The sequence below is a fragment of the Pseudonaja textilis genome, chromosome 8 (genome assembly GCF_049901715.1).
Source record: "Pseudonaja textilis isolate UNSWEBS1 chromosome 8, rPseTex1.2, whole genome shotgun sequence".
Lineage (NCBI taxonomy): Eukaryota > Metazoa > Chordata > Lepidosauria > Squamata > Elapidae > Pseudonaja > Pseudonaja textilis.
In genome coordinates this window covers 22,475,423-22,488,999 of record NC_141997.1, presented here as the reverse complement: position 1 = coordinate 22,488,999, position 13,577 = coordinate 22,475,423, and the positions used below count along the sequence as shown (strand labels likewise).

The 13,577-nt window shown below is 44.6% G+C and overlaps 1 protein-coding gene across 1 annotated transcript; it reads right to left on the bottom strand.

Annotated features, from left to right (window-relative positions):
• Positions 1–6,569: 6,569 nt before the first annotated feature.
• POU3F3 (POU class 3 homeobox 3) lies at positions 6,570–13,140 on the bottom strand. Its single transcript, XM_087938500.1, has one exon. It carries the CDS (start codon positions 11,883–11,885, stop codon positions 10,551–10,553), a length of 1,335 nt encoding a protein of 444 aa, XP_087794626.1. The 5' UTR covers positions 11,886–13,140; the 3' UTR covers positions 6,570–10,550.
• Between the last annotated feature and the right edge of the window lie 437 nt (positions 13,141–13,577).

Genomic DNA, 13,577 nt, shown 5'->3' with positions numbered 1-13,577 from the left:
TTGGATTTATCATTCTGTGATGAAACATCCAAATATGGAAAGGTAGGATACCAAACTATAAGAAGTACTGTACTTTCAGCTAAAACTGATAGTTTGGAAAAGAGGAACCAAGTACTGCCACCCATGAAGTAATTTATACCCCAATGGCCTCTCCCTAAATGGGTGGAGGACTACCCTTTCATTATAGGGATACATTTCTGTGTTCTTTAAAATTGCATTTCTCATCTAGTTTAATATTTCGAGCCAATGAAGGAGTCAAAGACATTTTTGTGTGATTATATAGAAGTATGTGTTCGGATCATAACTATCTTGAATGTTATTAAAATAACCCTTTGACCAGGTCCTACACGTTGTACATATCCACTCAGAGAAGCCCACTGGAATCTTATACATAAGGTTGTGATGTAAAAGGACCATCTTAGGCCTATCTATTATGCCAAGTAAGGTCCATTGAGTTCAAGGGCACCTATTTCTAGTTCGTTGCTATTATGACAAAAAGGTTTAGAAGATGGTATGTTTACTGAATGCCTTCCTCTTTCCTCTGCCAACCCTGTATTTGCACCCTCCCTTTTCCATCTTCTGCCAGAGAAATATTTTTCTCTGACCAATAGGAAAAGTTTTTTTAAAAAAATCACCAGGGTAATAAACACGCATGAATTGCCTTCAAACACAACAGTGCACGTGGCTCTAGATAACAAGCACAAACTGAGAACAGGGTCTGGTAGGCAGCTCAGGAACATGCTGGTGCCATGGGGGACGGGTAGTCTAGTTAGAGACTTGGAAGAGTGCCTGTAGCTTAACTCGGGTCCACGGAGAAAAATCCACGGTCTCCTACTAGTTTAAAACAATGGAAGAAGAGGCAGCCAACACAGCCTTTGCCTTCCCTCCGTTGCAGTTCTTACTGGTTATGTGGCAACTTCTTGGCTTGAGCGCCAGCTTTTATTTTGTGCCTCTTTAAAGGACCTATGGGGAAGAAAGTAGAAAGTCTTGCAACGTTTTCTTAAACACACCCGCGTTCTCTGATCTTAAATCTCGTTTTGAAGCTAGCTTGATCCTGAAAATGGCAATATTGAGTTTGAAGGCAGGCCCTTTAACAATGCCAAGGCCTTCCGGGGAGGCCACCGTCCTTTTCTTTAAAGTTTTGGTCACCGACTCCAGCCCAAACTCGCCGAAATGCGGGCAAATGGCGCAGGAGCAGCGGCCTTGCGCATCTCCGATCCTCTTCAACTACCATAGGTGCGCAGAAGAGCTGGCTCTCCTGCCTTTGATTCAGAAGAGAGGCGCTTCAAACGATATTTGTTTGCTTATTCTGGGGTAACTTTCCTGACATAGAGGGTCTACAGAGAACGGCGCTCGGCTAGATGGGCGGGAGGCAGGGGAGCGATTCGTAAAGGATGCCTTTCCGTCTCCGCGGTCTCTCCAGCTCAGGATAAAGCGCGGAGCTTCAGAGTCAACCCTCCCTGTTCGACGCCAGGTCTGGAGAGAGGAGGAGGAGGAGGTCTGGGGAACCGCTGGCGGCAGCGGAGGTAGCCGCCAGCTCTCGCGCCGGCATAACAGAAAGGCTATTGTACGCACAACGTGGTCTCTGCCCAAGAGCCTCCAGTTGTTTGAATGGCGATTTGGAGCACGTAAACACAGCAGCTTTGCGGTTCCCTTCCTTCTCCTCTGCTCCGGGCTTCAAAGAAACCGTTCCAGTTGGAAAGGGTAGGCCGAGGCATGAGTTACCCCCGTGCGAAAGAAAGCAGGGCTGGCTTGCAGACGGCCTTTCTCTGCACAGTCATGTAAAGCCTTAAATCTTGTCTTTCCTGGGTGTGAAAAAGAAGGGGAGGGAAGGACGAAAGAAAGAAAGAAAGAAAGAAAGAAAGAAAGAAAGAAAGAAAGAAAGAAAGAAAGAAAGAAAGAAAGAAAGAAAGAAAGAGAAATTCGCTTCACACAGAAGCCAGGCAGGGAGAAGCAAATATAGCGACCGTTTGCCTTGAGAGGAAGCAGTTGGGGATCCGAAGTTGTCGCTGTTGTGTTGCGAGCAACCTTCCTTTTAGTGAGAAAAAATAGTCTAAAACCAAGAGAAGGGAATTGGAGGCTTTTCTCAGGCTCGACAGGTGATCCTGAAGTCCGGAGACCGAGTGGGCCACTTCGTGTGCGGAACCTTAATCTCTCCCCCTCCCTCCGCGGTGCCCCAAAACCCTGGGGTTGGCCCGCAATTCCGGAAAGCGGCGCAGGGCAACCCGACGGGTCATTCCATAGACTTCTTTATTGACAGAGTGGAATTGACAGCGATTAATTTTCCAAAACTGACTTGTTAACTCAACTTTTTCATGTATCCGAAAATAGCTCCTATACTTTTAGGTCTGCCGTCCAATCATTGTAGATTCACATTACCTTAATGCAGAGAGAAGATTTATAATATCACCTGAAGGATGGTCAGGTGATGTTATAAATCCTTAGTGACCGGTTGTCCCTAATGATCTTGAATTCAGTGGGATTTCTATATAGATACCTTACAAAAGAACCCTGTAAGCTGCTAAAAAACTCTAACCTTCTGATAATTTAAGGTCCTTCTGTGAGGTTCATATGTATTAGCTTATGAACTTTCAAACTGCCATTTCTGACTCTAGGGCATGCCTTCACTGGCCATTCATTGTCTCCAAAAGACGGTTTAATACAAAATGAAAACAGAGGATTTCTCCCTTTTTTCCTGTATGAGAAAACATTATTTGGAATATTGTTTAGAACACGCTTCTTTTTCCATGTGATTCCCTTCCAATGCACACTTACATTTATATATTCCAATATATAAAAGCAATCAACAGATTCTTAATATTCAACTTTTATCTTATAAAGAATCAGTTCCAGAAAGCGTCTAATTGGGATCTATTGCTATTTCTCCCCCTTTAAGCTATATTAGCAAAATAATCTTTTAGTAGTCACCCATGCTATGAGAAGGTTAAAGATGAAATTGAAGTAGGTAAAGATAAAATCTCCACTGAGTCCTGATGATTTCATGGACACTTCCATGTGGCAACAGTATGGAACTGGTTTATCACTGGCTTTTTCCAGGTGTGTGAATTCAGTTGACCTTGGTGTGGCTTTGCAGCTAAGCATGGTTAGGCATGGTTAGATGGACGAATGTTAGGGCTATAAATTAAGTTGAAAATTTCAATCACACAAACAAACACACACACACAAACGAACAAACAGAGTAGATACGGGTTAATTTCCTGTAGAAGTATTTGAGTTTGCAAAAGAATGAGTCTAGTTTCTATTTAGCCTCTGCAACATATATTTTATATCTCAAAGTGAAAAATGGAACAAATCTGTACATGCTAATATGGATGGATAAGGGGACATAACACAAATATTAGTGTTAAAAATACTCCATCTAGTTGGCCAGATTCAGTTATTGTACTGTATTATATGTCTTCAACTATTCTCTCTTTAAATATTCTGATTTCTGATACTACAGATATTACAAGGTGAAAATAAGAATAAAAACTGTACTTATTTGTAATATTCAGTGAAAAATATAGTGAAAAAAGTAGTTTACAGTTCCTTTAAACTACTTTTACAGTAGTTTTACAGTTTATCATGCAGTCTTCTTTCTTGAAAAAAAATCCCACTGAATTCAGTTGGGCTTACTCCTAAGAGGAAGTGGGGGAATTCATTTTCATTTTTTCTCAAGAAAGTAGACTGCATGATAAACTGTAAAACTACTGTAAAAGTAGTTTAAAGGAACTGTAAACTACTTTCTTCACTATATTTTTAAAGTCACAGCCTTAAACACAAGTATCCCTTCCCTCTGAAGATGCAGAGTTTGGGGAAATAGATTAGAAAAAAAAATCCCATTCAAACTGTTCTGATCTGTAATTAAATGTAAGCCTGTACTCTCTGATGGCATTGGCAGAAGTTGTGATGATCCAAAGACAGGTTGCTGTGTTTGAATGGTTCTTTCATTAATGAGAATGCCAAAGAGATAGAAAGAGAAAAGGAAGGAAGAAGAGGAAGAAAGGAAAGGAAAGGAAAGGAAGAAGCAGCTTGTGTGTTCTTAGCTGGGCTTCAGTTCAGTTGCTAAGCAACCCGTTTATGGTAATTCATCCGCGAAATTTAAATCTTTAAGAAAGGAACCTGCATGTCTGACTTAAATGGTCACCATGAGGAAGAGAACTTGTAGGATGTGCAACAGCTGGCAATTCTGGCTGGCTAAGTAACAGCAGGGAAATAATAATAACATATTATTTAATAACACTTTTAGCAAAAATTGTGCTCTTCAGCACCTCAGTTCAACAGCCCTATGAGGAAGGACAAGAAATTCGGCCAAGGAGAATTATTCTCCGTACAGAAATCTAGATCCCAAGCAAGTTGCATGCTCCTTTTTGAGTTTGGGTTGCATTTCCATCAGGAAACCTGTTTCCTCTATCCATCCATCCTCCATCCATCTAACCATCAATCTCTGGAGTCCTTATCTTCTTCCTTCCTCCTTTCCTCCTCTTCTTGCTCAATGCATGTGAAGGTCCACTGCATCTTAAAGCTCTTCCATTAATCTCCCCAATCATAGTCACCCACACTATGGGTATTATTTCCTTCCCTTTTCTCTTGCAAAGATCTTTCAGAAGAGCTTATCAAATTTCTTGACCACACCAACTACATCCTGTGAACAGTGTGCAAAGAAGAAAGGGGGAGGGAACCAGACAGTAAGAAAAGTGAAGGGGAAAGATAGTGAAAGGGGCAATCAATTCCAAAGCCCATTTATCTTGGACCAGTTGCTCCAGAAAGAGCACCAATCAGTAATTGTACATTGGTAAAGATCTTCTAAATCAGTCCAAACTCATTCTAAATGATATAAACAACCTAGCACTGACCTGATCATGTCATGAGTACCAAAGAGATGGAAGCATACCACCTCTAGGAAAAGTCAATATCTCCATCCAGCCTAACAGAACTACCCCTTACTTATCTTCTCAGATGTGAGCTCCATTGGGTCTAATAAGGCTTCTTTCCAAGTAAGTGCATTCTCATTTTTGTCTTTTTTGCATCTTGCTTGCTGTGGTATTAAGGTCTTAAAACAGGGTTGCCAGGGTGAAGAAAGGCAAGTTTGACTTTTGATTTTAGTAAGCCTGAATTGCTCGTAAATACAACAGCTTCATCTTAACTTCTAATTGAATCCAATTTTGAAAAATGGTTGGCACATTTAAAGCTATTTTCTACTTAGAAGTAAATCCTACAAACTTCCTATTTATTTTGGGATCGTGTTGTGTTCCTTGTTATGTATCTTTAATAGCTTTCTCAGAGAGACCAAGACCACAGGCTAAAGATTAAAAGAAGCTGTAGTGCATGCCCAATTTCCTTTTGGCTGTTATCCTTCTTGCCGCACAGGTTTACCAGCAAAATTCAGCCACCCTTATTTCCTGTAAAGGGTTTGCACCATCTCTCCCTCCCTTTCAAGCCCTTCACTGGATATAGCATTAGAAAGCCAGTGACGTCACTCGAATGACCAGCAAGTAAGGTAAAGGCAGAGGCCGCAGAGCAGTCAAAGTACCAGCAGATTTTGCTCTCTGGAGAAACAAGGCCAACCATCTGCATCAGTGGAGCCTGAGGCCAAGTGATGACAGGCTGTGCTGTTCTGCCTGTGCCTGCTTACCTGGGAATACTAAATGGGGCTGCTATCTTCTGAGCAGACATGTATAGAGTTGCATGCTTAGTTTCATTCTCTTCTTCTTAAACTTTCCATAAATCCACAGCAGTGGTGTCCAATACAAACTGCTTAAGATTTTCAGGAAGTTGTGCTTGGACTTTGGAAAACTACAGATGTCCCCTTGGAGATCTATTCCATCCTTACTCTGTTTCTTTCTCTCTCTCAGACGCACAATGATTGGCATGCAGTATCCACCAGCCTAATGTTTAATGTTGCTCTGCATCCAGCTAGTAGGAAGTGGCCAGACAATTGCCATCTGCCTCTAGAGTCCTCACCACATCACCCACCGCTCAGACATCAAAACTAGCAAGTCTTTTCTCATTCTTTCCGATCTTTGAACAATACACTGAAACTGGCATTAAAAAGACAAATATTTCTCTGTGTCTGTACCTCTCTTTAGGGCCCCTCTCCTCTTTACATTTATCTTTCTATCTTTTTCTCTCTCTCTTGAAAATAGCCTGAGACTGGGAAGTATGACATTTAATCTAATACAATACAAGCCTGAAATCCTGACCAACATGTATAGCACCCATCCTACAATGTGATTCACCACTTTGGAACTGCATGCAAACATTAAGCTATGGGGTGGTCAAGGAGCCACCAGTTCAGGGCTGCCAGTCAAAGATGTATGTTCCATCCTTACTTATTGAAATATGTCTACATCTTAGCAGGTATATAAAATGTATAATATATCTCTATAAAGATATAGAAATGTCATTTTGCTTTTAGCTTGAAGATGTTGATATTTTATTACAAAAATAAATGAATAAATAGTAATACAATGATATATTGTTGCTTTCGACAGGATAAATATTTTACAAATATATAATCTTTTAAAAACAAATGTAACTGTTAAATTATGGAAAATATGACACTTATTGATAAAATTATCAATAATATATACTGCATTTCTTGTTAGAATTGATTGTTCTCCAAAGATTCAATTGAAAACCCTTCATATAAAACAAGTTTTGACCATTGCAATATGCAAATGCCATTGACTACATTAAAAGATAAAGTATCGCTTAAAAAAATCTTCTGTGATTTAAATACAAGCCGAAAGTTCCTGTTTATATTCTGCAAAATTGCCTGTCGAAAACAGTGATCAGTGAGGTGATTTGGACATTTTATATTGGTTAGAGATTTGGACTGAACATAATGAGGTCAACTAGAAACTCAGGGTGGGAGAATAGAAAAGCTTACAGAAAAGGAATGTAAACCTTGGAATCACTCGGATTGATTTCATATCAAATTACAAAATAATTTGAAAAATATTTTGTAAAATATTTTGATAGAATGGAATATACGAAAAGAGCCTAACTGTGACCTTAAACATTTCCTCAGAAGTAAATCTCCCATTAGGCTTAATGAAACTTTTTTTTCCAGTTGTGCCTTTAAAGAGTTGCAGTTTGAATTACCAATCAGGAAAACAGAACTGGTCAGTTAATACAGTGCTTTGAAACATTAAGAGATCCGATGAGATAAAGCAGTTCCATCATTTTCATTATATAACAACATATGTTCTCCTTAACGCTTCCTCTTAGTGCTGGAGGGCCTTGTAATTCTGAAACTCCAGTCCTACAAAGGAAGGAAGGAAGGAAGGAGGGAGGGAAGGAAGGAAGGAAAGAAAATAGGCAGGCACCTTGGTAGATTGTGTGTATATCGACACATATTTTGCAAATATTTGCTTTCAAGAAGTGACTGACCTAAAACCTTCCTTAACAGGCTTTCATCAAAATGCAATAAGCAAATAACTAAAACAAGTTATATGCAGACTTATTTTCTGGCAAAACCATCATCCCTTTCCATTCTTTTTCTGCTTTGAATGTAGAATTTTATCTCATGTAGTTGCCACTATATCAATCACATAAAATCAAGTTTATGGCCTCAACACTGGAAATTTTATTTTGTTGCTTCTGTTGCACGCAGTCAATAGCTTCATTTGTCTTTTGAGTTGTAAAACTGTAACTGGGGACTCCGAAAATTAAAATAACATAAACCCTACACTAGTTTTACCAAGGTCTCTTCCATCCTTTTTAGGATGTTGCCAAAGTCAATAAGCATGTGATGCCGTATTTACCAGTTTAATCTGAAGTTAAAACAATGCCTTTCAGGGTATTGGTCTCAAAAGTTACTGGAAAGAAATAACATTGGTTATTTGTTTCAAACATTTATCAAGTTAAAGAAAGCTAAGAAGTCTGTTAAAACCTTAGGGTGATCATTACTTCTAGATTTCTGCTTCTGTTTGGTGGGGCGGGATGCAGAACACACATTTACATTATTGCAAACATGGGATTCAAACTTCAAACCTGTCCTAGCTTCTTTGCCTTTCTTGTATAATAGTATCAAACAGAATAACCAGCATGTTAGTGGTACATCTACCAATATCCTTAGTATCACCAAAATTCACATTTATTATAATAATAAGACTAATGCAAAATGTGGAAGAAGGGAGCACTACTTCTAATGTATCTGCACCATGTCACCTCCCAGATATTTCTCTAGAGCAGTACAACAATTACAATCTATCAGAACTCTAATTAAAGCTCTGGGTGATTTTTTCTTTCTTTCTCCCTATTCATATGCATATATTCAGAAGTAACATTTGTTAAATTATGATGGCGATAAATTAAATAAAAAGTTATACACCTCACAATGTATTGAAATAATATATTTTCTGGCGGGGGGGCGGGGGAAACCGCACTTTACGGATTATATTGCAAACATATTGCAAACGGAGAAGTGGGGCGTTATATAGATAGCTTATCACCTGGGATTACTGTGCTAAATTTATTCCTTAAAAAAGGAATTAAACAATGGCTTTCTGTTCTAAAGTCTTGCTATATCAATCCAATACACACTCTCGATGCATTGATCTAGAAATACTGTATAACTATCTACCAATTTATTAGGAGTGGAACTACTTCTAAATGGCTAATTTCACCAGTACTGGTAAAGAAAGGTTCTCTTTCTCCTCTGTCAAAATACCATCAAAAGCTACAGAAAACAGTTTGGTTCTATTTTTGATTCCGTCATTTAAAAGGTTTTCAGTATTTTCTTAAGACAACTTACTGGACACATTTTTTTAATGTATCAGACAAAAGACTATTTCATTCTAACAAATTTATTTTCTCAATCAGCTCTTACGGAATCACTACTCAAATTAAATTACAATCAAATTATCACATCAAAAGATACCCTTATTACCTAATAGCTGTCCATATTTTTTTTCCATTTTATTTTTTTAAATTTGTGCTCGTTTGAAAAAAACACGTAATACAAGATCTGGGGGAAAAAATAAATTACCGTTTTGCAGTAGTTCATAGGTATTCTGAATAAAATATTAAAAGAAGTCATTTAATGAAAATATAAAGCAAATTTTTTTAGATCAACAATGGATCTAAACATTTCTCTATTGCCGTCTTTTTTCTTTTTTGTTTGTTGAAAAGTCTGTTTATTAAAACCTACCAAAAACACTGCGAGGAAATGGCAGTATTATAGAATCACTTCCACAGCACCCATTCAAGCACGTTGGCAACGGATTTAGGAGAGAAGTTCAGATAAGTGCAGTTGCAGATGCCCAGTTGCTTTTTAAATCCCTTTATCTGAATTAGTCCAAAAATAAAAAAAAATTAATAAAAAAAAATCAGTGAGATTTTAAAAAATTAATCTTCCAGGGTGATTGGCAGCCATCAGAAGCATAATTTTGACAGCCCCTGAATCATTCCTTTTACTTCGCTGTTTTTCTTAATTCATGCAAAATCCTTCTATGGAGCTCCAACTTTAAGGGCCAACAACCTTGCCTTGCCTTCCCCCCTCCACCCCCTCCAGGCAGTAGGATCCCTCCCCCCCCCTTTTTTTCTTCTCAGGGTCAGCTTTCCACTTGCCTTCTTTCTTTCTTTCTTTCTTTCTCCTCCCTCCTTTCTCTTTTTCATTGTGTATAAATTTGCTTTCCTATTCTGCTTTTTTTTAAAAAAAAAACCCCGATGATGCATTTTTTCCCCATCTAAAGAGACTGTCACCTTTCCACCCCCAATTTTGCAGAATATTACCCTTTTCAAGTGGATTCCTACCCTGCACCAAAAATTAATGTAATTTGTCCAAGAATAACTAAGTTCTGGAAAGCAGCTAATATTTGTTACTGGTTTTTTTTTTCCTGCTGCAGTTCTTTTTCTCCCTTTAGAGTGTGTGTGTGTGTGTGTGTGTGTGTGTGTGTCTGTTTAAAATGCCTGTCTGTGTTTATAGGTGCACGTGTTTGAGCTGGAGAGAAAAGTTTCAGGGAATCTCACAGGACTGTCCTCTGAAAAAGAATGGTGAGTGCTGTGGCAGGTGGGTGAGGCTAGGATATGAGGAAAGAGGAGAGTAAGGTAAGGGGGAGAGAATAAAAATAGGTAGTGGTGCTTGTTTTATCGCTGCCTGAAGGCAACGACAGGACTTAATTTAGATTTTGTCTTGCTACCCAAAAGGAAAGAAAAAGAAAAAGGAAAGTATCATTTTTTGGTCTGTCTGGGTTTCCATCACGCTGTTTTCCCCATGCTGAGATGGAATTCCCATGGCTGGGCTGGACTTCTCCGAATGTTTCTGATACAGAGACGGGTAAAAATGATGGGGTCGGGGGACCGAACACAAACGTGGGCTGCAGGTGTCAGCTCGTGTTTTTGTTTTCCTGTTTGCCTCCCTTCTCCTTCTCCCTCCCCTCCCCCACCCGGACTGCCCACCAGCGCTGTGCTTGCCTGCCTCCCTCCCTCTCGGTCTCCTCTCTTCTCCCCTCGCCCCCTCCTCTCTCTCTCTCTCTCTCTCTCTCTAATAACTCCTCTCGCGTTTGTGACGACGACTCTGTCTGTCTCTCTGTCTGTCTTTTTCACTGCACGCTCGCCTGAAGTCCGTGGTGCGGGGGCGGCGTGTCGGAGCTGACGTTGCCGACCTGGGAGTAGACATCGTCGGGCGTCTGCTGCTGGATCCCAGGGGGGGTCATCCGCTTCTCTTTCTGCCTTCGATTGCAAAACCAAACCCTGACCACTTCCTTCTCCAGCTGCAGGCTGTCCGCTAGGTTCGTAATCTCCTGGGCGGAGGGCTTGGGGCATTTCAGAAAGTGGCTCTCCAAAGCCCCCTTGACACTCACCTCGATGGAGGTCCGCTTCTTCCTCTTCCTGCCCTGCGCGGCGATCTTGTCGATGCTGGTCGGGCTGCCCGTGGACGAGTCGGCTTCCTCCAGCCACTTATTTAACAAGGGCTTGAGTTTGCACATGTTCTTGAAGCTGAGCTGGAGGGCCTCGAAGCGGCAGATGGTGGTCTGCGAGAAGACGTTGCCGTACAGGGTGCCCAGCGCCAAGCCCACGTCGGCCTGCGTGAAACCCAGCTTGATCCGGCGCTGCTTGAACTGCTTGGCGAACTGCTCCAGGTCGTCCGAGGTCGGCGTGTCCTCGTCGGAGTGCGGGTCGTGGCTGTTCAGGCCGCCGCCGCCGCCGCCGCCGTGGTGCGGGTGCGGATGGTGGTGGTGGTGGTGGTGATGGCCCGGGTGGTCGCCCAACTCTGGCGTGTCGCCCCTCACCAAGCCCGGGTGCACCAGGCTCTGGCTGCCGGGCGGGGGGCTCAGCATGCCGTTGACCGTGAAGCCGCCGGGTTGCGAATAGATGAGCGACTGCTGCTGCTGCTGGCTGGCCATGGAAGGCAAGTGGGCCGCCGTGGTGGACCCCCAGTGGCTCTGGTGCGGGGGTCCCAGGTGCGGAGGCGGGGGCCTGTGGTGCAGCGCCGCGCTCGAGTGCAGGTCGTCCCGCCCGCCGCCGCCGCCGCCGCCGCCACCCTTCACGTCGGGCTGCTGTTGCTGCTGCTGCGCTTGCTGCTGCTGGGGGCTGCCCGTCATGCCCACCGGGCTGCTGGACCAGGGCGAGCCGGCCTCCACGGCGGCGGCGGCGGCGGCAGCAGCAGCGGCGGCGGCGGCGTGGGGCAGGGCTGTCACCCACTGGTGCGCGTGGCTCAGCATATGGCCGCCGTTGCTGGCCGCCATGGCGCCCTGCATGAAGTCACTCTGGACCATCTTCACGGAAGAAGGGTCGGTCCGGTAGCCCCCGCCGGACACCGAAGTAACGGCCACGCTGCCTGGCTGCATCCCCCCGCCGGAGTCCGAGTGGACGATGGAACCCGCCGACAGGATGCTGTTGCTTGGCAGGTAGGGGTTAGACGCCGCCGTAGCCATCGCTGCTGCTCTTCTTCCCCCCCCTCCACTTCGCACTCCAGCCTCCGCAGCCAAGGAGCGTGGGAGGAGAATCCTCGCCGGCCCGCGCGCCCGGCCGGCACCGAGGCGAGATCCGCGCCGTGCGCACCTTCCCGGGCTCGCGGTTCCTTCTTCAGAAAAGGCAGCCCGACCCCAGCGCTTCCTCGGCTCTCTCCGAACAGTTCTTGCTATTTACCTGCCAGCAGCAGCCAGTATATTGTAGCGGGGGTGGGGTGGGGGGGGGCAGGGAGAAAGAGAGAGGGGGGGGAGAGCAAAAACTAGGGGAGAGGGGGTCACCCGACAATAGCTCCCCCTTTGGCTTTCCTTTCCTCTCTCAGGAGCATAGTTCTCTCGCAGTTTCTAGGTTGTTGTTGTTGGTTGTTTGCCCCCCACCCCGCCAGGAAAGTTTTTTTTTTGTCTTTCCCCCAGTTTTCCCTCTTGTAAGGCTTTGTGCGGCGGTAAATAAAGGCGGGTGGGCTCCTTTCTTTCGCCCGTCACGCGCACCCGGTCTCTCTCTCTCTCTCTCTCTCTTTCCGCCGGCGCGCCTCGGCTCCTCGATGGTCCCGCTTGCCTTCCTTTCCCCCAACACACAAGTTTTGTTTGTGTCCTAAGAAAACTTCTGGCGTGGCTGGCGGCGGAGGCGAAGCTGAGGAGACTGCATTGCTCAAAGTTGGCGTCCGGTTGAAGCGCCCGGATCCCTTGGAAACAGGAGTCCTTTGGCAACCTTTTTGCGAGAGTCTGGAGAAGACATTTTCCCTTGCCTTTTCTGCCTTCCCTCCTTCGGGATGCCTCTTTCTTCTTCTTTTCACATGGGGAAAGGAATCGCGGGCAAGGCGTTCTTTCTTCCTTTTCCTCCAAGCAAAACAAACCAACGCAGAAAGTTTACAGTTTCTGATCCCTCTTCAATCGGGGCAGGACTGGGCTGGACGGGAGGGAGCAAGGCAAAGCGGCGGTCCAGCTGCTCCGAGGGAAAGGCTTGGAATCGCCTGGGCGAGAAGAGATATGCGGTGCCGTGCGCGCATATATGGTATCCTTAAGCCACTAACTCCAGTTGGCTGCCAGGTTCGCGAAGCGTCAGTGCTCCGGCGGTGCCGGACGACAGCAGCTCAGCTCAGCTCAGTAACGCTCTTCCCTCGTTGCCGCTGCTTGTGTGCTGCCGCCGCCGCCGCCTGCTCTCCTCCCCCTCCTCTATTTCTCTTTCTCTCCCTCTGACAGTTCTCTCTCCGTCCCTCCCTCGCAGAGCAGGGACTGCCGAATGTTTACCCTCAGCCGAGAGCGCGCGCACCACCACCACACTTTCCCAAATACAAGGAAGTCGAGCGCGAGGGACCCCGCGGATTGGCTACCCGCTGAGTGATTGACAGGCCCGGAATGACTGGCTCAGGACGCGAGGCCCCCCCTTCCGGCCGTTCCGATTGGTTGCTTTTTAATTTAGGCAAAGTGTCGTGGAGGCTGGAAACCTGCCCTCCCCTCCCTCCCTCCCCCCCTTCAAGTCCCCCCTCCCTTGGTTTCTTCTCTCTGGCGCTTGCCTCCCTCCTCCTTCTCCTCCTCCTCGCTTCCCTCCTCCTTCCGAGGACCCACAACATCTTAACTCTTGGAGCCCGGCGAATAAATCGGAGTTTTCCCGGCTCTGAGAGGGAGGCGAAAGAAAGGCGGGAGGCGGCGCGCGCGCGC

Excerpts from the sequence above, each read along its gene's own strand:
- POU3F3 (XM_087938500.1), bottom strand. The coding sequence starts at position 11,885 with ATGGCTACGGCGGCGTCTAACCCCTACCTGCCAAGCAACAGCATCCTG.